The sequence below is a fragment of the Procambarus clarkii genome, chromosome 55, assembly GCF_040958095.1.
Source record: "Procambarus clarkii isolate CNS0578487 chromosome 55, FALCON_Pclarkii_2.0, whole genome shotgun sequence".
In the NCBI taxonomy this organism is placed as follows: Eukaryota; Metazoa; Arthropoda; class Malacostraca; order Decapoda; family Cambaridae; genus Procambarus; species Procambarus clarkii.
In genome coordinates, this window is record NC_091204.1 from 22,008,481 (window position 1) to 22,034,513 (window position 26,033).

The 26,033-nt window shown below is 44.5% G+C and overlaps 1 protein-coding gene across 1 annotated transcript in view; it reads left to right on the forward strand.

Moving 5' to 3' along the window:
- Positions 1-633: 633 nt before the first annotated feature.
- The window catches only part of LOC123756248 (galactoside 2-alpha-L-fucosyltransferase SEC1-like), a 43,942-nt gene continuing 18,542 nt past the window's right edge, over positions 634-26,033 (forward strand). Inside the window, exons 1-3 of the mRNA XM_045739330.2 lie at positions 634-717; positions 20,688-20,791; positions 24,554-25,035. Coding sequence (XP_045595286.2) covers positions 20,711-20,791; positions 24,554-25,035 — 563 coding nt within the window. The 5' untranslated portion in view covers positions 634-717; positions 20,688-20,710. The remainder of the gene's footprint in view (positions 718-20,687; positions 20,792-24,553; positions 25,036-26,033) is intronic.

Genomic DNA, 26,033 nt, shown 5'->3' on the forward strand with positions numbered 1-26,033 from the left:
AAGGCCCGATTTGCTTAATAAGCCAAGTTTTCATGAATTAATGTTTTTTCGACTACCTAACCTACCTAACCTAACCTAACCTACCTTTTTTGGCTACCTAACCGAACCTAACCTATAAAGATAGGTTAGGTTAGGTTAGGTAGGGTTGGTTAGGTTCGGTCATATATCTACGTTAATTTTAACTCCAATAAAAAAAAAATTGACATCATACATAATGAAATGGGTAGCTTTATCATTTCATAAGAAAAAAATTAGAGAAAATATATTAATTCAGGAAAACTTGGCTTATTAGGCAAATCGGGCCTTGCATAGTAGGCTGAGAAGTGCGTTCTGGCTACTAGGTACGACATATATATATATATATATATATATATATATATATATATATATATATATATATATATATATATATATATATATATATATATATAGAAAGAATTGGAGTGGTAGAATTAAATATTAAAGTGTTCAGTGAGAATTCACAAGGTCTTATATGAATACTCTATATTTTCTTCCATGAGGCTATGGGTCGCTATAATTGCACCAGAGGTGGTACACTTACAACTTTTTATATATAAGAATATATATATATATACAGATGTATATGAATATTTGATGTGGTATATACAGGTGCGGGCTTCAACTCAGATCTGCCGAAAGCTGACTGGTGTGTTCCTCAGCCTCGATTCCTGCCCCTTCCTCCAGACAACCAAAACGGTAAGTCTTCCCTCACGCTGCCTCATGGGTCACACAGTGAGTCTTCCCTCACGCTGCCTCATGGGTCACACGGTGAGTCTTCTCTCATGCTGCCTCATGGGTCATATTATGGTAAATTGCACAGTGTAACACAATGTGTGTTCCTGTAGCATTTGAAATTTTCCGAATTGTAACGACTCAAAAGAATGGAAAAGGGCCATATTACCCTAACGATGCTGTGACATTGTCACACTGTCACGTTGTCCTCTCACACTGTGTGTTGTATCACACTGTCCTCTCACACTGTGTGTTGTGTCACATTGTCCTCTCACACTGTGTGTTGTATCACATTGTCCTCTCACACTGTGTGTTGTATCACACTGTCCTCTCACACTGTGTGTTGTATCACATTGTCCTCTCACACTGTGTGTTGTATCACACTATCCTCTCACACAGTGTGTTGTGTCACACTGTCCTCTCACACTGTGTGTTGTATCACACTATCCTCTCACACTGTGTGTTGTATCACACTGTCCTCTCACACTGTGTGTTGTGTCACATTGTCCTCTCACACTGTGTGTTGTATCACATTGTCCTCTCGCACTGTGTGTTGTATCACACTGTCCTCTCACACTGTGTGTTGTATCACATTGTCCTCTCACACTGTGTGTTGTGTCACACTGTCCTCTCACACTGTGTGTTGTATCACACTGTCCTCTCACACTGTGTGTTGTGTCACACTGTCCTCTCACACTGTGTGTTGTGTCACACTGTCCTCTCACACTGTGTGTTGTATCACACTATCCTCTCACACTGTGTGTTGTATCACACTGTCCTCTCACACTGTGTGTTGTGTCACATTGTCCTCTCACACTGTGTGTTGTATCACATTGTCCTCTCGCACTGTGTGTTGTATCACACTGTCCTCTCACACTGTGTGTTGTATCACATTGTCCTCTCACACTGTGTGTTGTGTCACACTGTCCTCTCACACTGTGTGTTGTATCACACTGTCCTCTCACACTGTGTGTTGTGTCACACTGTCCTCTCACACTGTGTGTTGTGTCACACTGTCCTCTCACACTGTGTGTTGTGTCACACTGTCCTCTCACACTGTGTGTTGTGTCACACTGTCCTCTCACACTGTGTTGTGTCACACTGTCCTCTCACACTGTGTGTAGTGCCACACCCCAGGAAACACTTTAAGGTTGCCACAATGTATCTGGGAAGTGTTGGAAAGTAGTGGCAACATTTGTTTTCAAGTATTATATGCATAATTTTGTGTGGATGTGAATAGGCTTCCAAAACGTTTTACACGAAACGTGTGTTGTATCCTGAAAGATATTGTAAAAGGGTAAAAGTACAGCATCTGGTGAAGATGGCGTCACCTACGACATACTCAATGCACTCTGTGAAGTGTCTGGGAATCCACTACTCCACCTGTTTAACAAGTCATTCCTAAGTTGAGTGTTGCCCACACAATGGAAACACGCAATAATTGTTCCCATACCAAAGCCTAATGACCCGGGTAATTACAGACCTATCAGTATCGTGTCATGCACTTGCAAGATGCTTGAAAGGATCATCCTAAACCGACTGTGGCACAAAATAGGCAGGTTAGGGGACGGGGTCAATGGATTTGTTAAAGTACGGAGCATAGCAAATTGTATAGTTAATTACTTGGCTAATGACACGGTTATTACTCTGTATTTGTTGACATCAAAGGAGCCTTCGACAAAGCACAGGGGATTGCGATCCTGGACGAGCTTGCATGCATGGGTGTCAAGGGGAGACTCATGAAATGGGTTGAAGACTACCTCACAGGAAGAAAAGCCAAGGTTTGCTTCAATGGAGCAGTGTCCATAACAATGAATATGGAACTCGGGACCCCCCAAGGTGGAGTCTTAAGCCCTATACTATTCAATGTACTTATGAACACCATTGCAAATATAGATTTTCCGGAAGGAACACAACAAGTGGGATATGCAGATGATGTCCTAATAAAAGCTCCCACCTTGGGAAAATTTGAACAGTTCATTGAACTCCTTGGAAGGAAATGTATTGAGCTCGGTTTCACTCTCTCCACTTACAACACGAAGGCATACTCCCATCACAAGCGGAGAGCAAATGAAGAACTGCAAATTAATGGTGTAACACTTGAATGGGTTGACCACTATCGGTACATTGGCGTCACTCTCGGCTCTAACAAGGGAAAGAAAGAGGAGCTCAATCAACTCATAGGAACATGCAAAAGTCGACTCAGGGCACTGAAAGCTATGATCTGGAATGGACATGGAGCCTCTATTGCCGTGCTTAAAATGATGTACACAGCCTATGTGCGCTCCATCATAGAATATGCCGCACCAGTTCTGTGCACCTACTCCCAAAGCGATGTGAATAGGCTTGAAAGCATTCAAAATGAGGCCATGACAATCATTCTTGGAGTTCCAAGAACTGCCAAAACGTGTAATCTACGAGAGGAGTTGTCCCTTCCCAGTGGTAAAAGCAGAATTCAGGAGCTGAATGCAAAGATAGGATAGCCAGAGATCCCCATTACAATGATATTGCTAAGAAAAAAACTGAGCTCTGTGCTACTTTCAGGGGGAAACAGGAGAAGCAAAAAATGGCATCACAGATCAGTCTGCTACCTCGAAGAGCTTCACCTGCTTGAGCAAGCCCGTGAGCTCCTGCCTGTAGAGAGGTTACCTCCCTGGGAGGATGACTCATGCAAGATCATCATCAATGAAATGGCAACGAAAAAATCCAACATAATACCACAAGAAATGAGGCACAAGTATCTCGAGAAAACTTATAAAGAAGCCGGAGATGAACTAGATCAAATCTACACTGACGGGTCATCTAATCCTGTCAATGGAAGGGCTAGTACAGCATACACGGTAATCAAGGATAATACTTTCCAATGCAGAAATGAAGAAAAAGCACGTATTGAGAACTATGCCTCTTCAACGCAAGCAGAGCTAACTGCCATTGTTATGGCGTTAAAGTTTCTTGAACGGAACACTAATGGTGCAGTGATTTGCACCGATTCAAAAGCAGCACTGCAAAGCCTAAGTAAAAATCGGGCAGAAAATCTTGCAATAGTCGCTGAAATTAAGAGAGCTGTGAGAGTACTTACCAATCAGGGAAGAGTCATCAAGTTTCTGTGGATCCCCTCCCATGTTGGAATATGTGGGAATGAACGAGCAGATGTGCTGGCTGCTGAAGGAGACCATATTGAATACTTCATACCCAAGACTCTACTACAAATTAGAGGTATTGTCAGGCAACATCACCGTGACAAGGTAACTGAGGAAAGGAGGATAGAAGCACAAACCAGTGAATCTATACGATGGTACAACATGGTTGCAGCTGGCAATCCCAATCATTATGGCCGAAGAGGAGGAGGACGAGGGAGAGAATCAGTAATAGCGAGAATCCGTCTTGGATACAAATATCCATGGAGATATGGAATGGAAACAACAGTTGATCAGCGAAGTTGCAGAATCTGTGGTGAGAGTGATGGACACCGCCTTGACCACTATCTACGTGAATGTGAACACCTGAGAGACATCAGAAGTATGTGTAGAATAATAAACCCTACATTGTTTGAGTTAGGAAAACACTATTTGTCAAATATTGATACTGTTCTTAAAAGATTTCCCCATTTTGCACCCGTAAGATAACGTAAGCTTTTAAGGGTTGATAGATGGTAATCTTCTTGTTTGAGGAGCTGTTCAATTGAGACAGTTAAGCAAGTCCCAGCTGTGTCTGGGTACAAGTGACAGGAAGAACAACCCAGCGGGTTTTCTTCCTATTGGGGAGTGTTGTACATGCTGCTATGGCAGTGTGTCCACTCACAAGATGAGTGGCGCTGCCCAATAAACTCGCCCCTCGGGGCAAAATTTTTAAAAAATTTTAAGAAGGGGGGAGAGAGGAGGGGGTAAGAGAAGGGGGAAGAGAAGTAGGAAGGGGTAAAAGAAGGGGGGGATGGGAAGGGGAGGGGAAGAGGGGAGGGGTAAGAGAAGGGGGATGAGGAGGAAGGAGAAGAGGGGAGGGGAAAGAGAAGGAAAGGGAGGAGCAGGGGGAGGGTTTGTCACTATGCGCTAGTATAAATGCTGGCCCACCACGGGCCAGCTGGGTACTGGACGTCGCCTGTTGGGACCGTCTTGTCAACCGTCTCTGCCCGATCAACCATTGATCACTTTATAATAATAATTTAATTCAAAAGTAAAATCAGAGATAAAGTTATTTAAAACATTATTATCTGATTCTTTATCTTTCTTGATGTATTTTATGGAGATGAACACACCATATTCAACTACCAAGACATGCCTGTATAATCCAGCGCCCTAACACATCATGGCAACTCTGTAGGCTTACATTGTATATGCACCAGGCCTCACTCAGGTCCCCTTACACTCCCTTCCCATCCCACCTCCACTCTATCCCCTTCTTTTCCTTGACTTCTGAAATGTTGGTGAGTTGTACTCACCTACATGCACTACTCTAATTGCTCTCATGTAGTTGTACTCACCTACTTGTACTTTCACATTATGCAGTATTCACCTAACAGTGCTCACCCAGTTGTACTCACCTACTTGTACTTTCACATTACGCAGTATTCACCTAACAGTGCTCACCCAGTTGTACTCACCTACTTGTACTCTCATACTACCCTGTATTCACCTAACAATGTTCACCAAATTGTACTCCCCTTCATGCACTCCCCTAGTTGTTCGTATGTAGTTGTACTCACCTACTTGTATTCATCAAGCAGTGCTCACCTACTTCTATTCACCTAATAGTGCTAACCAAGTTGTACTCTCCGAGTTGTTCTCAAGCAGTTGTACTCACCTACTTGTATTCACCTAACAGTGCTAACCAAGTTGTACTCACCTACATGCACTCTCCTAGTTGTTCTTGTGTAGTTGTACTCACCTACTTGTATTCATCTAGCAGTGCTCACCTACTTGTATTCACCTAGCAGTGCTTACCAACTTGTATTCACCTAACAGTCCTCACCAAGTTATACTCTCCTAGTTGTTCTCATGTAGTTATACACACCTACCTGTACTCTCCTAGTTATTCTCGTGTAATTGTACTCACCTACTTGTATTCATCTAGCAGTATTCACCAAGTTATACTCACCTACATGAACTCCCCTAGTTGTTTACATGCAGTTGTACTCACCTACTTGGATTCACCTAGCAGTGTTCACCAAGGTGTACTCACCTAGCTACATGTACTCTCCTAGTTGCACTCATGTTGTTGTACTTGCCTAGTTGTGCTCTCCTATTTGTACTTCAGTGATTTTTAATGTAAAATCTACTATAATACAGATGCATGTGATAAAGAGGTATTTTGATGCACTCTAATTTTTTATTTGAAAAAATGGTAGATTAAATGTTGTGTGTGTCCTTCATACACCTATGAAGCAGTATTTTCCATTTATGTTGATGTATTATGCATAAAGTACCAAAATATCATTAAAACATAAATACAGTATTACTAAATACATCATTTAGCAAACAGGGTTATAAAAATAATTTTTAGCAAGATCATAATAAAAATTAAATGTTTCGCACACCTATCATACAACTAAGTCACAGCATTCACAATTTATATGTATAATGTACATTAATTTAATATTTAATCATGAACAAAATATTTTTTAATAAATAAAGGTGAAACTAGTGTAAGAAAAGGCAGCATTTGCCATATCACATAGAAAAATACTTTTACAATTCTTGGGTTAAAGTTGCTCATTTGCCTGTTGAACCACACATGAAACTTATTTCTCCCCAAAACCATGTTGAAACTTTGGTGAAGTTTTCAGGGACGTTTTGTGTTTGCTGGGACTGTCTTTTCATACTGTGTGTTGTATCACACTATCCTCTCACACTGTGTGTTATATCACACTGTCCTCTCACACTGTGTGTTGTATCACACTGTGTGTTGTATCACACTATCCTCTCACACTGTGTGTTGTATCACACTATCCTCTCACACTGTGTGTTATATCACACTGTCCTCTCACACTGTGTGTTGTATCACACTATCCTCTCACACTGTGTGTTGTATCACACTGTCCTCTCACACTGTGTGTTGTATCACACTATCCTCTCACACTGTGTGTTATATCACACTGTCCTCTCACACTGTGTGTTGTATCACACTATCCTCTCACACTGTGTGTTGTATCACACTGTCCTCTCACACTGTGTGTTGTATCACACTGTCCTCTCACACTGTGTGTTGTATCACACTATCCTCTCACACAGTGTGTTGTGTCACACTGTCCTCTCACACTGTGTGTTGTGTCACATTATCCTCTCACACTGTGTGTTGTATCACACTGTCCTCTCACACTGTGTGTTGTGTCACATTGTCCTCTCACTCTGTGTGTTGTCACACTGTCCTCTCACACTGTGTGTTGTATCACACTATCCTCTCACACTGTGTGTTGTATCACACTGTCCTCTCACACTGTGTGTTGTGTCACATTATCCTCTCACACTGTGTGTTGTATCACACTGTCCTCTCACACTGTGTGTTGTGTCACATTGTCCTCTCACTCTGTGTGTTGTCACACTGTCCTCTCACACTGTGTGCTGTATCACACTGTCCTCTCACTCTGTGTGTTGTCACACTGTCCTCTCACACTGTGTGTTGTATCACACTGTCCTCTCACACTGTGTGTTGTGTCACATTGTCCTCTCACACTGTGTGTTGTGTCAAACTGTCCTCTCACACTGTCCTCTCACACTGTGTGTTTATCACATTGTCCTCTCACACTGTGTGTTGTATCACACTGTCCTCTCACCCTGTGTGTTGTATCACACTGTCCTCTCACACTGTGTGTTGTGTCAAACTGTCCTCTCACACTGTCCTCTCACACTGTGTGTTTATCACATTGTCCTCTCACACTGTGTGTTGTATCACACTGTCCTCTCACAATGTGTGTTTATCACATTGTCCTCTCACACTGTGTGTTGTATCACACTGTCCTCTCACCCTGTGTGTTGTATCACACTGTCCTCTCACACTGTGTGTTGTATCACAATGTCCTCTCACCCTGTGTGTTGTATCACACTGTCCTCTCACACTGTGAGTTGTGTCACACTGTCACAGTTAAGTGTCAGCATGAGTCTTAGTGACCAGAGTTAAGTATCAGCATGAATTGTTAGTCACCAAAGATAAGTGTCAGTATGAGTGTTAGTGATGGATGAGTTAAGTGTCAACATGAGTGTTAGTAATGGATGAGTTGAGTGTCAGTATGAGTGTTGTTGATTGATGAGTTAAGTGTCAGCATGAGTGTTAGTGATGGATGAGTTGAGTGTCAGCATGAGTGTTAGTGATGAATGAGTTGAGTGTCAGCATGAGTGTTAGTGATAGATGAGTTGAGTGTTAGCATGAGTGTTAGTGATGAATGAGTTGAGTGTCAGCATGAGTGTTAGTGATGGATGAGTTGAGTGTCAATATGAGTGTTAATGACCAGAGTTAAGTGTCAGCATGAGTGTTAATGACCAGAGTTAAGTGTCAGCATGAGTGTTAGTGATGGGATAGTTAAGAGTCAGCGCTAGTATTTGTGACTGAAGTAAAGTGTCGGCATTAGTTTTAGTGATGAATGAGTTTTTATTGGCAGGAGATATTCCTGTGCGGACCTTAAGCCTCTGGCTGGCCCACTGAGTGTTGCTTATTTCTGTTTTAATTTGGCAGAGTATGAGTATTTATGACTTGTATGGTCGCTTCAGTATGATTTTGTCTCATGTGTTTAACAACTTCTGCTTTTTTTTCTTTGATTTTTTTAATCTAAGTTGAAATCTTAATGAGCTTGTAACTGTACATTGTGTTAGATAATGTCTCAGTGGTCTGCCGGGCATTTCTCCACAGTGCTGACATTTCCTCTCATCTTCCGAAACCTGTAAGTCTATTTCCAATGCACATGGGTACTCGAACCTGATGCAATGTAAGTGTACTTCTGTTGTTCTACTGCTCCCTTTAATCAAACTAAGTGGTTCGTAGTTGGTTCAATTCTTGTGCCAACCCGTAGATCCTGATGTTGCATCTGCTGTGTTGTGGTCACTGTACATCTTCTGCACTGCTCTGTTTCTAATTACTTTCTTAATCTGTGATAGACTCTGTGGTATATATATGTCTACATTTCATATCTTAGTTGCAAGTTTTGCAGCTTCATCTGCAATGTCATTTCCTATTAAGTGTGAGCATGAGTGTTATAGTGACCAAAGTTAAGTATCAGCATGAGTGTTGGTGATGGATGAGTTAAGTGTCAGCATGAGTGTTTGTGATGGTTGAGTTAAGTGTCAGCATGAGTGGTAGTGATGGATGAGTTGAGTGTCAGCATGAGTGTTAATGATGGATGAGTTGAGTGTCAGCAAGAGTGTGAGTGAACAGAGTGTCAGCATGAGTGTGAGTGAGCATAATGTCGAGGGTCAGCATGAGTGAGCAGAGTGCCAGTATGAGTGTGTGCAGAATGTGAGCATGAGTGTGAGCGAGTAGAGTGTGGGCGAGTAAAGTAGATGAGTGAGCAGAGTGTCAGCATGGATGATCACCTGTGGTCCTTGTCCTCCAAACTAGTGTGAGTGAGCAGAGTGTCAGCAAGAGTTAGAGTAGGGGAAATGAGGACTACAACAGTGCTTGTAATTTGGAGGTGGGCATGCAAAAGCTGTAGATTAAATTGGGGTTGGAAATCTGCATTTTTCTGGGGGGAGCCCCGTCGGCTCCCCGGAGCTATCCCAGGCTGATATGCTAATGTCAGACTTTGGCATCAGTCATGTGTATGGAGTTCTTAGGCCTACCGGGGACCACGGCCAGAACCGGGCCCCCTCAGAGAGGCAAGGGGAGCAATGGCCTATAGAAGCCCCCGTGTAGTTGGAAGCATTCTATGTCTGCCATCGACCGGAACAGGCACCCAGAAAGGTAAGCGCCCCAAAACAAACCCCTATTCTGGTTAAAATTGCTACCTAAAACCGAACTAGTGGATAGAACTCCCCAACCGAAAACAAGCAAACTAGTGTGACGTCACACACTGCCGCGCCGCTGTCTGAGCAGCTCCCCCCTCCCCGGGAGGGGGAAGGGGGAGCCCCAGACCCCCCGCGCCGGCTACCCACACCTCAGTTCTTGAGGCTGATGCTATAGGCGATGGTCGTGTGCTCTGGCTCCGGTGTCGCTACTGCACTGTGCTTTGCGTGTGGTGTTAGTTTTGTGGGTGCGAGAGCCAGGAGTTATCTTCAGTACTCGGGCTGCATGCGCCTAGGGCTGCCTTCCCTAGGTGCCCTGTAAGTACTGCCCTTGGGGCTTGGGGCCACCTTCCACAGGCTCCTCGGGGTCTGCCTCTGCTGGTCCGTTTTACCTTTCGGTTTTTCGGCCGCCTGTTGGGCTCTTGGGTGTTCTGTTCTCCCTTGTTACCGGCAGGTAAGAGGCAGTTTGCACTGGTAGGGGCGCAGGGTGCTGCTCAGCTTGTATTTCCCGACATCGCGGCCGGCTCTGTTCCTTGGGGTTCGCTGTCCTCTTGCGGGGTTTTGTTTTTCTTTTTGTTTTTGCCTGGTGGGGGGTTCTGTCATTTTATTCAGTTTGTTTTTGCCCTTCCACTGTTCTCCTCGGTGGCGCCCCCTGCTAGGTCCCCGTGAGTGTACACGTCCCTGGGGTTCAGCTTTAGAAGTTTGCTTGGTAGTTTTGGGCGCCGGTTTGCAGCACCCTGCCTGGGACTACCTGAGCGCGAGTCCTCTTAAAGTAAACGCTCAGGACCCTGGGAATCCCCTAGGGGGCGCGTGGGTCCGATGGATGTGACCCCGGAGTCCCCACTCGCTGTGTGCGAGTTTGAGGGTTGCTCGGTCCCCTTGTCTCAGGGTGACCCTCATTGTTTTTGCCTCTGCCACGCTGCCTGTTGGGTCGGTGATACTTTCGACCCTGAGTCCTGTGAGTGTTGCTGCTTGCTTGTGACTCAATTTACCCAATCCTCTGATGATTCTATTCGGGTACAGGCGGCACGTGCGTTGCAGTCTAGGTTTCGTCTGTTGCAATGCGCTCGGTTGGTTGCTTCCCCGGATGCCCCGGGGCTGCCCCGCTTTGCTTTTCGAGACCCAGACTTGGGGGTGGGGGTCGCTTCGATCCTGGTTCAGTCCGCACCTCCTCGTCCTTCCCCTTCTGTTCGTTCTGGTCCCCCGCCCCTGCTTCCGGCCCCGAAGCGTCTGAGGGTTTCGGGGTCGGAGCAGGGGTTACTTGATCTCGAGACTCGGGCAGCTTCGGGGGTTGCCCCTTCCGGGGGGGGGGGGGGCGGCAGAGGCATTCGAGTCTTGTCTCCCGGCCGAAGCTTCAGGGTCTGACCAGTGGGCCCCCCTTCCTCCAGCTTTTCCGGCTGCTCCGTCCTTGTCCTGTGGGGTCGGGGCTTGGGGAGAGGACTCGGCCTCGGGTCCTGTGGTGACGGACCTCGAGGCTGGGGAGGGGCTGACTTGGGGGCCTTGGGCCCCGCTGGACCCCGCCTGGGTTTTTCTTCCCACTGAGCGGGGCTTATTGTTACAAGGAGTGGGGTTTTCTTTTCCCCCCTCTGCGTACGAGTTGGATTTGGTGTCGGCCCCTCCCCGGGTTCGGTTCCGTGTTCCCCCGGGTACGTCGGTTCCGTCCTTCCGGAGGTTTTCGGCTTATCGCATCCAACCTGGTGTGGTGCGAGCGGCCTTTGCAGCTTACCTCCTGCGTGACCCGGATTATTCCTCGGAAATGGATCCGTCCACGTTCAGGTTTGGGACTTCGTTCCCTTTCTGGCTCCATTACGAGGTTCCGGAGTCGTCCTGGCTAGCAGACTGCCCCTTGTTTGGTCTAGATTCCTGGCATTCCTTCTGTCGTTCCCGCACGCTGGAGTGGCGGGAAGCTTCCACGGTGCTTCAGGTTTTCCTGGGGGGTGAACTTGAGTACCTGAATGAGTGCTTGTTTGCCCCTGCCCTTCCCCGCGATGTGGGCGTTATTCAGCTCCATGTGCAGGTTCCCTCCCTTTCGGCGGCGCTCGTGGCGGAGGACTTGCGCGCCCGGGGCCTTTTGTGTTCGGCCTTGCGGTTCTTTTCCCTCCTGGAGCTGTCTTCGGATTGGCTCGTGGAGGATGTGGAGACGCTTGGGTCCGTCCCGGGGTCCGGCACCTTGTCCTCGGCTGCGCGTTCGTCGGCTGCCTTGTTGAAGCTGTTCACGCCGATTTTGCGGGATGCGGTTTCCCTGTTCTATGCTTCCCGTCTCGCGTGTCGGCAGGCGGTGCTGGGTTCCTCCGTGGAATCTGCTTGGGCTCTGGCTCTTAGGCGTTCTTCACCTTTTTGTCCTCTCCTGTTTGGGGAGTCGGCCGTGGCGCAGTTTATTCAGGCTGCGTCAGCGGCTTGTCGTCCGATGTCGGACTTGTTGGTTTTCCGGGGGTCCCGGGGTGGGTCTTCCCGGAAAGGTCGTGCCAGGGCTCGGGGTTCCTCTCGTCGTGGTAGGCCTCTGGTGTCAGGTTTGGGGTTGGCTCCTCCTGCGGACCCTCCCTCGTCTGGTCGGCGCGGTGTTCGCGCTGTGCGGGGTTCTGGGTCTCGTAAGGGTCGCCGGCCCTTTCGCGGTTTGCCCCCTTGACGGGGCGATGGGGGGGCGGCTTGCGCTGTTCGCCCGCGCCTGGTCCCACGATTCGTGGGCCTTTCGGGTCGTGTCTCGCGGCCTGCGGTGGCGTTGGGTGGCCCCTCCCCCCCTTGGGGGGTCGGGGCTGGCAGGGCAGGCTTCTTCCCCTGCGCTCTGTCGAGTCGTCTTGGAGTGGGTATGCTTGGGCGTCGTCGAAACGACGTCGTCCCTCAGATGGGTTTCCCGTCTGTTTCCGGTTCCGAAACGGGACTGCGCGGACCTGCGGTTCATTCTGGACTTGTCCCGTCTGAACCCCTGGGTCCATTGCCCCTCCTTTCGGATGAATACGCTGTCTCAGGTTCGGCTCCTCTTAGAGCCGGGAGCTTGGATGGTGTCCCTGGACCTCCGGGACGCTTATTGGCATGTCCCGATTCATTCGCGGTTCAGGGACTGGCTCGGTTTTGTAGTGGGGCGTCTGAGTTACCGCTTTCGTTGTCTCCCGTTCGGGTTGAACCTGGCACCTCGCGTGTTCACACGCCTTACACGGGTTGTGGTGGCTCGTTTGCGTCTCCTAGGTGTTCGGGTGTTGGCCTACCTCGACGACTGGCTGGTTTGGGCTCCCAGCCAGTCAGCTTGCTTGCTAGCCAGGGATTTGGTTCTTTCCCAGCTCGCCGGGTTCGGGTTCTTGGTGAACTGGAGGAAGTCCCATCTGGTTCCCTCTCAGGTTCGGACTTGGCTGGGTCTCGTGTGGGACTCTCGAACCGCCTCCTTGTCTCTCCCTCCGGAGTCTCTCCTGCGGCTGCGGTCCCGCCTTCGTCTGTTTCTGGAGGGCTCTCGGGTCACCCGGCGGTTGCTCGAGGGGCTGTGCGGGAGCCTGAACTTCGCGATGGTGGTCTACCCGCCGGGTCGGGTTTGGCTTCGACGGCTGTTCTGGTTCCTTCGGGGTTCCCCCTTCCGCCTCTCTCGCGATCGCAGAGTTCGACCCCCGGGGGACTTGCGTCGGTTGCTGCGTCACCGGCTTCCTCTTCGGGTTTTTCGGGGTTCAGTGCCTTGGCGCCTACCCGAGCCCTCGCTCCATGTGTACACGGATGCGTCGTCTCTCGGCTGGGGTTTTGTGACCAGTGCTCACCAGGCCGGCCAGGGGCGTTGGGATCCGTCCTTCCGTCGAGCTCACAGTACGGTGCGGGAGTTCGCGGCAGTGTGGTTTGCTCTGGGGAGGATTCGGGTGGCCCGCGGATCCACGATTCGGCTCCATTCGGACTGCTCTCCGGTGGTTCATTGCCTGAACCGCGGGGGTTCGATGCGGTCCTTGTCTCTTTGGGGTTGGTCGCTTCGGGTGACTCGTCTGCTGAGTTCTCGGGGTTTGGCTCTCCTGGCGGTTCACGTACGGGGCGTGTCCAACGTCTTGGCCGACGCCCTGTCTCACTTCGTTCCCCTCTCCACGGAGTGGACGGTCGACGACGAGTACTTCCGTTGGCTTTGCCAGACGTTCGGGCGCCCCGAAGTGGACCTCTTCGCGTCGGCGTGGTCGCGGCGTCTTCCCGTTTATGCGGCGCCCTTCCCCGATTGCGAGGCCGTCGGGGTCGATGCCTTTCGGCTAGACTGGTCGAGGTGGGGGTTCCTGTACCTCTTTCCCCCGGTTCGGCTGTTGCTCCAGGTCCTGACTCGCTTAGAGACTTACCGGGGGAGAGTTGTCCTTCTGGCCCCTTGGTGGCCGGCCCAGCCTTGGTTTCAGGCGCTGGTTGCTCGGTGTCCGAACCCGAGGGTTTTCCCGCGGCTCCGCCTCTTTCAGCAGATCGGGCCGGTACGTCATGTAGTTGGTTCGATCTTCTCCTCGAGTCTTCGCGTATGGTTTTTTTGACTCGAGTCTATCATCATCTCTATGGTGATCAGGTGGCCTCCTTGTTGGTGTCCCACCTGAGGGCTTCTTCTCGGCGGCAGTATGAAGTTTCCTGGCGGTCCTTCCGTTTCTTTTTGCGTCTTCGTCGTGTTAGCTCCTTGTCTGTTCGGGTGGTCTTGTCCTTCCTCTCGTGGTTGTTTCAGGACCGTCATCTTATGCCTAACACTGTCGCTTCGTATCGTGCGGCGCTGGCGGAGCCGCTTCAGCTTGCTTTCGGTATCGATGTTACGTCTGCGCCGTTTCGCAAGCTGTCTCGTGCATTGTTTCACCTCCGGCCTGCTCATGCGTCGCCTGAGCCGTCCTGGTCTTTGGACAGAGTGCTCGCTTTCCTTTCATCTCCTCGTTTCGTTGTGGCCCCTTCGGTCCAGGATTGTTTTTCCAAGGCACTTTTCTTGTTGGCTTTGGCCTCTGGGGGTCGGGTAGGGGAGCTTCATGCTCTCCTCCGGCGCAGGGGTTTCTGCTCTTTTGGTCGTGGTGATAGTTTTGTTCGTTTGCAGCCGCCTCCTTCTTTTCTGGCGAAGAATGAGACTGCTGCGTTCTGGAGGGGTCCATGGGTGGTTGATGCTTGGTTGGTCAGGCCGGGGGTGCATCATGTTTTGTGTCCGGTTGCGGCGTTTCGCCGTTATTTGCGCGCCACAGCTTCTGTGTCCGGGGACGCGCTGTGGGTTGATCCGGTTTCCCTTCTTCCCTGTTCGCGGGTTCGGGTCTCTCAGGTCGTCCGCAGGGTTATTAGATCCAGCCAGCCTGCGGTCTATCCCCGTGCCCATGACGTTCGTAAGTTCGCGGCTCTTGCTGCCGTCTTTGGGAATATGTCTTGGTCTGATATTCGGGCGCGGGGATTTTGGCGGTCGAACAGGGTCCTGGCTGCTCGTTACCTTGTGAATGTCCCTAGGCCTCGTCGGGCCTGTGTTGCTTTGGGTCGGCGGTTGCAGCCAGTTGTCTCGGCTTCGAGTTGAGGGGTGAGCGACGACCGCCTCCCGGGTAAGTCCCTCTTTTTCTGTCTGTGGGTAGTTAGCTCCGGGGAGCCGACGGGGCTCCCCCCAGAAAACCAGCGTTGAATGTAATGAAACGCCATTTTCTGGGTGAGTCCCGGAGGCTCCCCGGCATCCCTCCCTCCCTCCGGTCGGCGGTTTTTCGCGTTTTTGACATCCAGCCTCAAGAACTGAGGTGTGGGTAGCCGGCGCGGGGGGTCTGGGGCTCCCCCTTCCCCCTCCCGGGGAGGGGGGAGCTGCGCAGACAGCGGCGCGGCAGTGTGTGACGTCACACTAGTTTGCTTGTTTTCGGTTGGGGAGTTCTATCCACTAGTTCGGTTTTAGGTAGCAATTTTAACCAGAATAGGGGTTTGTTTTGGGGCGCTTACCTTTCTGGGTGCCTGTTCCGGTCGATGGCAGACATAGAATGCTTCCAACTACACGGGGGCTTCTATAGGCCATTGCTCCCCTTGCCTCTCTGAGGGGGCCCGGTTCTGGCCGAGGTCCCCGGTAGGCCTAAGAACTCCATACACATGACTGATGCCAAAGTCTGACATTAGCATATCAGCCTGGAATAGCTCCGGGGAGCCTCCGGGACTCACCCAGAAAATGGCGTTTCATTACATTCAACGCTGGTTTTTTATTATTTTATTTTTATTATTGCTGATTTTATTTTACTGCTCGCCCAAAAAAATCAGCAATAAGTAGCCATAGGATAAGTAGGGGTTTGTCTAATACTGCTATATTAATATTATTTGTTAGACAAGAAATATTTACCCAAATTTCAAATCTACACTCCGCTTAAGTAAATAAGGAAATGCAAAGATTGACTAGTTATATGGTGTACTATGCAACAAGGTGAGAGAGTATGGAGTATATCTAAAGATGATTAATGCGTTCAAAACAATACTTCTGCATGAGTGTGTTTGTCTTGGTATATATGAAATAATGGACTTATAGTGAATTTATAACAAAGATAAACAAAGCATGGTTACAAGAATAGTGTGGGCAATGGGGGGGGGGGGAGAATATTAAAAAAAAATAATACAAGGATAGGCAAACCCCCATAGGTAAGTGAAAATGAAAAGATCATCACTTTGAATTATCAAAGTGAGAATGAAACACACTAAAACTGACATACAAAAAAAAATTAAACTCGTGAATACAGTGAGTAATCCAACCTTAATCTTCCTTTACAAAAGGTGTGGAAAACATAAATGAATGATCAAGTCAGATTCATAGTGGAAAAGATTATTTACCAATTTGTATGCACAATTTAGATTGAAAAAGTTTTGGTAGTTAGTCTAAGAGTACTTACATGCATGTATTTGCATGTTTAGCTAAGTTTATATAATTTGTGTAAGATTGAGAGTTAGTATACACAAGATAGATTGTAAAAGAATAAAAGTGGGTATGTGAAAGTAAATTATGAAGTAAGTATTTTTATAAGTTGTATAAAAAGTTTGTGAATGAAATTATCCGTGTGTGTATTACGACATATTTCATATATAAGCAGGTTGATGAACAAGTTGGTGTTTGAAGCTGCGAGTTGGTGAAAGTGCTTGAGTAGGTTTGTATATGCAAATTTGTTTTCATACATGGAACGGCATTTATATTTTCAAGTTGTTGTTGTAGGAGTGAATGCATGTTTCGTGAGAGTTGTAAGAATTTGTGTTTATAAAGTTAACTGCATGGGTTTTGGAAGTTGATATAAGAGTGTAAGCGTGTTTCGTGAGAGTTGTAAGAATTAGTATAAGTTTATACTAGTTTGCTAATGTAATTGTATGTGTAGATAAGATTGTGACATACATTTGTGCAATTATTAATGCAAATTATGTTAGAGTGTATGTGTCATGGGTATTTATGTGAGTCTGTATATATTTGTAAATGTGTTACTAAAGTTTAGGAATGTAATTGTAAGTGGGAAAGGGAGTTTTCTGGGTAAATAATTGAAGAGTTGATGAATTTGGGAGAATAAAATGGAGCTTTAAATACGATATGCTATGTAAGTTATGTTTTGGTAAGTTACGTAAATTACAGTAGGAAGGATAATGCATTGTTGTTCAGAGAATAGTTTAAGATAAATCAGATAAGAGAATACATTTTTAACAGAAAAAATAATAACATAAATTACATAAATTATGATATGTTAAACTAGTTAAATAATAGTTTTTGTTTGTATGTGTGAGAGAAATATTATTATCAGAGATGTGAACATAATAAGTGCAGATAACATGCTAGTCTTAGCACCTTTATATTAAGTTGACAGAAAGTTTGGTCAGAGATATATAGTTATGAAAAAGTTATTGAATAACAAGCTACGTTACAAGCTATGACTTTGGTAAAAGTTTTTTCTTAATAATAATAAATATGACAGAAAAACTACTCCTTAATGGAAGTTACATAAATAAGAAATAATGTAAATGTTAAGAAACGTGGTACATGTTAGTTTGAAATAATAGCTTAAGCTGATTGTGACTACATAATGACATGACATAGTAAGTTTAACACAAACTATTGTTAACATATGATGCAGGAACGATATCCTTGACTATTGAAGTTCCATTTGTAATTAAGATGTGATCTGAAAAGATTGACTTAAGTTGATTGAAATAATGGGTTAGCGTTCTGGATCGTATCCATAAGTACGAAAAGATGTACCTGATACTATGCTTGTTATGTAAAAATGTTTGACGAACATCCTTTGAAGTCTTAGATTTTTTCTTTGATACTTGCTGGTAAGTTAGAAAATAACCTTGATGGATCTGAGATCAACGTTGATCACTCTTGAAAATATTCTTGAGTTGATGAAGAGTACTCTTGATGTCACTGAGTGTGGTCTTGATGTCACTGAGGTTAACTTTGATGTCCCTGAGTGTATTCTTGATAACTTGAAGAGTATTTCTTGATGGTTTTGAGTGTAATATTGATGTCTGAGATGATCTTTGATGACAACAGGAGTAACCTTGGTGAGTCGATGAATGATCTTGGTAACATTACGTGTAATGTTGGAGTGTAAAAATGATCCATAGAATAGGTTTAGTTATGAAGAAATCACCTATGACTATTTTTCTTACCCCACTAAGTATAATGTTAATTAAGAAAAAGTGATGTAAGATTCCTTTCACCATTTTTGAATAGTCATTTTAGTTAAGAATCATGAAACAAAGATTGTTTTAGTAAATTAGTTGCTGCATTATACATAGTTTGTTTAAGAACAGTGTTAGTAATAAATAATAAGTTGATAAGCAGAAATGCATTGTTGTAGTTTTTGAAAATGAACTTTATTAAATGACTAAATAAATATTTGCAGTAAATAATTTATAACAATAAATACTTTGTAATAAATAATTTGAAAGCTTCCTGTGGAACTTGGACTGGGAGAGATTGAAGTGAATTATAATGAAATACATACCTATATAAGTGGGGTGCAAGCTATGGCTGGAGTAGACCACTAGCGCTCAGCAAATAATTAATTCATCCCATTATCCTCTCAGCAGGAGGAACGAGACACATCTTTATAACTCTTTAATGTAATTTACGCTATGTTAAGCTCTTAATTACTAGTACGGTCAAAGCGCGTTGGCTATCTAGAAGTGTGCAGATAAAATGCATATGGATAAAGACGGACATTATCTATTGCATGGGGTATTGGTAGACTGATGTGCTCATGAGAGTCCTTGATTGGATTAAGGGATCTTACAAATGAAAGCTTGCATTACTCTTTCTCAACCTCTTAGTCTGTCTCTAAATGATTTGTATCTAATATGTGTTATTATCCCCTAAAGGGGGAGACAAAGACCGATGAGCAGGTGAAAACAAAAAGGGACAGACAATTTTTAATCACAGAGATGAAAATAGTTGGCTGATGAATATCTCTACTCACTGCTTATCAATAATTATTTACATAAAAATTAGTTAAGATATAAGATGTTATAAAGAATTAATGATAATCAGTTTAAAGACTATTTCCCTTGTGGGAAGGGAGTGGTGGTAGGAGCATTGGCGGGCAGGTAGCCTGTGCAGCGGTGGTAGGGTGCTACCTCCTCTCGGTGATGTTGGTAGCTGACTCATAGTGGTGGGCTGATAGCCAGAGGGGAAAGTCGTGTTTGGTAGGCTTAGGTGAGAAATAACTTTATTATCATGTAATAAAGTTATTTCCTCTCTCTCTCTCTCTCCCTCTCCAATTTGACATAACAGACTAGGCAATTGAGGAGGGGATGCTCTTATCAACAGCTCACCCAGCCAGTCTATGTGTAGTAGAGCAGGCTTGAGCAGAGGCATATTTTACAAACATGTGTGAAGTATATATAATGCTATTTATTTATTCACATGTCAAGCGTGAATTACTAGATTAGTCAAAGCAAGAAAAAAACGAGATGCGAGGTTTTGTGTCTGATGTCAACATTATTGTAGTAATAAAGGATGATCATGGAGTGATCAAGCGAGAGCAGGATGCCAGTGCACTGGTGGTGGTGGTAGCTATAATGTTAGCAGGTGGGGGTAGGCGAGGTTAATCATGTCTCCCAGAGTAACTGTGGTAGTAATGAGCTAATAGGCGCAGTAAAGTTTGTCCTCTCCTTGCTACTGAAGTGAGTGGAAATGTGAAGGGTCTGTCTGAAATGTGAATTGCAGTCTCCAGTGAGTGAGTGAATATGATATATGTAGGTTTTCTTATTTACTAAATCACATTTTGTACCTTTTTTCCTCACATTTTTTAACCTGATACATCTCACCTGACAAAGATCTGCATATATTAATCATCTACTTTCACTAATTCATCCTTTTTCTCTATACACTCTATTTTGATATGAACTATTTTGCTTTTTTAGTAGCTATTCCTAACTAATGAGATACCACTACTTCTCATTTTTACTCTTCAACCTTGCACACTAGTTTTTATTCAAGTCTACAGGCTTTGCTCACTAGTTCTTATTTATGTCAATAGTCTTTGCACACCTCTTCTTCTTTTAGTCTACAGTTTTTGAACACCATTTTGAAAAGAAAAACAAGTCAACACAAATATTAGTCTATGAGATTTACACACTAGTGCACATTTAAGTCTACGGACTTTGGGCACCTTTTCTCATTTTAGCTTACGGCTTTGCACACATTATAACAAAAAATAAAAAAATAATTTTTTTTATTCACACATTTAGGTACATCTGCATTTGTGCAGCTACGCTAGACTATATGAAGGGGAGTACAGTGTCAAAAAGCTAGCTACATGATGCTAACAAATCCCCATCACACAGGATGGTTAGTCATACAGAGGCATATGATAAGAAGTCTGAAATGCACTGACTCTGGGTTCGTTTTGAGGATATCATATATGGATTCTCAACCCAAATTTAAATCTACGGGTTCTGCACACCATCATCCAAATAATGCACATGGTCGTAGTCCTCTTTACCCCAACTAGTGAGCAGAGTGTGTGAATGAGCAGAGTGTGAGTGAGGAAAGTGTGAGTGAGCAGAGTGTAAATGAGCAGAGTGTCAGCACGGATGATCACCTGTGGTCCCCACCTACAGAGTGCCGGCTGCCATATGTCACAATGAATGCAGAAGGCCGCCTGGGCAACAACATCTGCCAGTATATGTCTCTGGCCGTCATCAGGAAGGTCTTCGGCGTCCGGGTGAGTCACTCTCAACACTCTTATAATAGTCTTCCCACACCTGGCCACTCCTCACTCCTAGTAGTTTAGCCCCTTCCAAGAGCTCGTGGTAAACCTTACCCAACCTAACCTACCCTACCCTTTCAAGAGCTCGTGGTAAACCTTACCCAACCTAACCTACCCTACCCTTTCAAAAGCTCGTGGTAAACCTTAACCAACCTAACCTACCCTACCCCGTACAAGAGCTCGTGGTAAACCTTACCCAACTTAACCTACCCTACTCTTTCAAAAGCTCGTGGTAAACCTTAACCAACCTAACCTACCCTACCCCGTACAAGAGCTCGTGGTAAACCTTACCCAACTTAACCTACCCTACCCTTTCAAGAGCTCGTGGTAAACCTTACCCAACCTAACCTACCCTACTCTTTCAAAAGCTCGTGGTAAACCTTACCCAACCTAACCTACCCTACCCTTCCAAGAGCTCGTGGTAAACCTTACCCAATCAAACCTACCCTACCCTTCCAAGAGCTCATGGTAAACCTTACTCAACCCAACCTGCCCTAAAATTCCCAGAGTTCGTGGTAAACCTTACCCAACCCTACCTTCACTAAACTTCCCAGAGCTCGTGATAAACCTTACCCAACCCGACCTACCCTACCCTTCCCAGAGCTCGTGGCAAACTTTACCTAAATCTTGGGTAAAGCTTAATTTATTAATGCATCATCTCCAGTAATATAATACTGTATCATCTCCAGTAATATGATACTGAATCATCTCCAGTAATATGATACTGTATCATCTCCAGTAATATGATACTGTATTATCTCCAGTAATATGATGCTGTATCATCTCTAGTAATATGATACTGTATCATCTCCAGTAATATGATGCTGTATCATCTCCAGTAATATGATACTGTATCATCTCCAGTAATATAATACTGTATCATCTCCAGTAATATGATACTGTATCATCTCCAGTAATATAATACTGTATCATCTCCAGTAATATGATACTGTATCATCTCCAGTAATATAATACTGTATCATCTCCAGTAATATGATGCTGTATCATCTCCAGTAATATGATACTGTATCATCTCCAGTAATATGATACTGTATCATCTCCAGTAATATGATGCTGTATCATCTCCAGTAATATGATACTGTATCATCTCCAGTAATATGATACTGTATCATCTCCAGTAATATGATACTGTATCATCTCCAGTAATATGATACTGTATCATCTCCAGTAATATAATACTGTATCATCTCCAGTAATATGATACTGTATCATCTCCAGTAATATAATACTGTATCATCTCCAGTAATATGATACTGTATCATCTCCAGTAATATGATACTGTATCATCTCCAGTAATATAATACTGTATCATCTCCAGTAATATGATGCTGTATCATCTCCAGTAATATGATACTGTATCATCTCCAGTAATATGATACTGTATCATCTCCAGTAATATGATACTGTATCATCTCCAGTAATATGATACTGTATCATCTCCAGTAATATGATACTGTATCATCTCCAGTAATATGATACTGTATCATCTCCAGTAATATGATACTGTATCATCTCCAGTAATATGATACTGTATCATCTCCAGTAATATGATACTGTATTATCTCCAGTAATATGATGCTGTATCATCTCCAGTAATATGATACTGTATCATCTCCAGTAATATGATACTGTATTATCTCCAGTAATATGATGCTGTATTATCTCCAGTAATATGATACTGTATCATCTCCATTAATTTGATACTGTATCATCTCCAGTAATATGATACTGTATTATCTCCATTAATATGATACTGTATCATTACTGTTAGATTACTTATGATCTCCCTTGTGATAAATGTTTCATCACCCTTGTGATGACAAAAGTCAGAGGCGCTTGACAGCTGAGTGGACAGCGCTTCGGATTCGTAGTCTTGAGATTCCGGGTTCAATTCTCGGCGGAGTCGGAGCTAAATTGGCAAAAAGTTTCTTTCACCCTGATGCTTCTGTTATCTAGCAGTAAATAGGTACCTGGGAGTTAGACAGCTGCTACGGGCTGCTTCCTGGGGGTGTGGGGGGGGGGGGGGTTAACAAAAAGGAGGCCTGGTCGAGGACCGGGCCGCGGGGACGCTAAGCTCCGAAATCATCTCAGGATATCCTATGACTGCAACACCACTCATGTGATGATTGCAGTGTACAAGGTAGAGTGTTGTAGCAGTGTACAAGGTAGGGTGTTGTAGCGGTGTATAAGGTAGGGTATTGTAGCAGTGTACAAGGTAGGGTGTTGTAGCAGTGTACAAGGTAGGGTGTTGTAGCGGTGTACAAGGTAGGGTGTTGTAGCAGTGTACAAGGTAGGGTGTTGTAACAGTGTACAAGGTAGGATGTTGTAGCAGTGTACAAGGTAGGGTGTTGTAGCAGTGTACAAAGTAGGGTGTTGTAGCAGTGTACAAGGTAGGATGTTGTAGCAGTGTACAAGGTAGGGTGTTGTAGCAGTGTACAAGGTAGGGTGTTGTAGCAGTGTACAAGGTAGGGTGTTGTAGCAGTGTACAAGGTAGGGTGTTGTAGCAGTGTACAAGGTAGGGTGTTGTAGCAGTGTACAAGGTAGGGTGTTGTAACAGTGTACAAGGTAGGATGTTGTAGCAGTGTACAAGGTAGGGTGTTGTAGCAGTGTACAAGGTAGGGTGTTGTAGCAGTGTACAAGGTAGGGTGTTGTAGCGGTGTACAAGGTAGGGTGTTGTAACAGTGTACAAGGTAGGGTGTTGTAGCAGTGTACAAGGTAGGGTGTTGTAACAGTGTACAAGGTAGGATGTTGTAGCAGTGTACAAGGTAGGGTGTTGTAGCGGTGTACAAGGTAGGGTGTTGTAACAGTGTACAAGGTAGGATGTTGTAGCAGTGTACAAGGAAGGGTGTTGTAGCAGTGTACAAGGTAGGGTGTTGTAGCAGTGTACAAGGTAGGGTGTTGTAGCGGTGTACAAGGTAGGGTGTTGTAGCGGTGTACAAGGTAGGGTGTTGTAGCAGTGTACAAGGTAGGGTGTTGTAACAGTGTACAAGGTAGGATGTTGTAGCAGTGTACAAGGTAGGGTGTTGTAACAGTGTACAAGGTAGGGTGTTGTAGCAGTGTACAAGGTAGGGTGTTGTAACAGTGTACAAGGTAGGATGATGTTGAGTTGTATTTTCCTCTCATAATAACCGCAGCAGGAAATGTGAAAATGAAAGATGTGGTCAAATATGGTCTGTTTCTGTATTAACAAAGGAACTAAGAATGTGACATAATAGGGAATGATAGTTTGTTTTAAAGGTATTCCTTTAAAACAAACTATCATTCCCTATTAAGATAATTATGAGACGAGAACGCTAGGCCTTTACGATTAAGTAGCACTTGGGAGGAACATGAGACTAAGGGTTTGATATAATACACCGGTAAGGAATGGTGTCGAACACTTGGGCGGTCGGGGATTGAACACCGATCTGCAAGACGCAAGACCATCGGTCTTGCGTCAAGTCCAAGTGGTTTTAAAAACGTTTGATTTATCTAATATAAGCTTCTTGTGAGCCAAGCTTGAGATAAAGACATTGCCGACGACTTATATAAGGTTCTTAAATTAACAGCTATCAATATGTATTATCTACGTGTTTAGGTGTCATTGTATCACCACTATATCTTCATCTATATACTTAGTGCAAGTAAATGTTTAACAGAATGACTCTGAAGTTATAACAAATTCGAGTATTATGACTACTGTATATTTCTGCGCAGGCTGCAATTACTGAACATATGAACAGTCAACTTGGGTCAATCTTCCCCAAGCTGAGTCTGCCGGTTGAAAACCACAAGTGCTTCCCGGGCCACGCTGCACAAGACACCTTCATCCAGCTGTACAAGAAGCTTGCGGCCAAGACCCCAAGCAGAAGTAGGGCGATGTTTGACTTGCAGCTGCAACATTACCCCCTCATGGAGTCTGTTTATGTCTCGGACTACCCGTGCCCGGCGCATCTACTCCTTTCCCTAAGGGACCAATTTCGTCACGAGTTCGCTTTCTCAGAGAAAGTTCTTAAAACTGCAAGAATTGCGCTTGACGATGCAGTTAAGAGAGTTTACACTGACTCCTCAGCAGTCATCACAATAATTACGGTCCACATTCGCAGGACCGACTACCTCAAACACGTCAAGAACTTTTATAAAGAATATCCCGTAGATATGATATATTTTCATGAAGCATTTAATTTCTTCAGAAACAGGTGAGTAGCAATGTCTTGTTATTGAAACATAAAGGCTGCATGCCCGAGCACTTTATAAAATAATCTTGTGGTATTTTTCATTACATTGTCTTACTAAACCAGTAAACCTTATATAAATATCCACCAAACTGACTCTCAGTACATGTTAGTACACCACCAATTGATTAAATATTAAACCAGACTCACTCTACAGATAACGTTGTAAACTATTATTAGTATACTCATCTACACAAACCGTGATAAGTTTGAAAACCATTTCCCAGCTGCTCTTACTGCTGGTCGAACTGGGCTCTGTGCTACCAACTCTTACATGCTATACCAACATATCCATCTCTAATCTATATCCAACATATCTATTTCTAATATATATGTATGTATATATATATGTCGTACCTAGTAGCCAGAACGCACTTCTCAGCCTACTATGCATGGCCTGATTTGCCTTATAAGCCTAGTTTTCATGAATTAATGTTTTTTCGACTACCTAACCTACCTAACCTAACCTAACTTTTTCTGCTACCTAACCGAACCTAACCTATAAAGATAGGTTAGGTTAGGTTAGGTAGGGTTGGTTAGGTTCGGTCATATATCTACGTTAATTTTAACTCCAATAAAAAAAAATTGACCTCATGCATAATGAAATAGGTAGCTTTATCATTTCATATGAAAGAAATTAGAGAAAATATATTAATTCGTAAAACTTGGCTTATCAAGCAAATCGGGCCTTGCATAGTTGGCTGAGAAGTACGTTCTGGCTACTAGGTACGACATATATATATATATATATATATATATATATATATATATATATATATATATATATATATATATATATAAATATATATATATATATATATATATATATATATATATATATATATATATATACATATATATATATATATATATACATGAATTTATCTAGCATATCTAGCTCTTATACCTACTTATCATATATATCTGTTATCTTAATTCAACCAATCTATAAACTATATCCA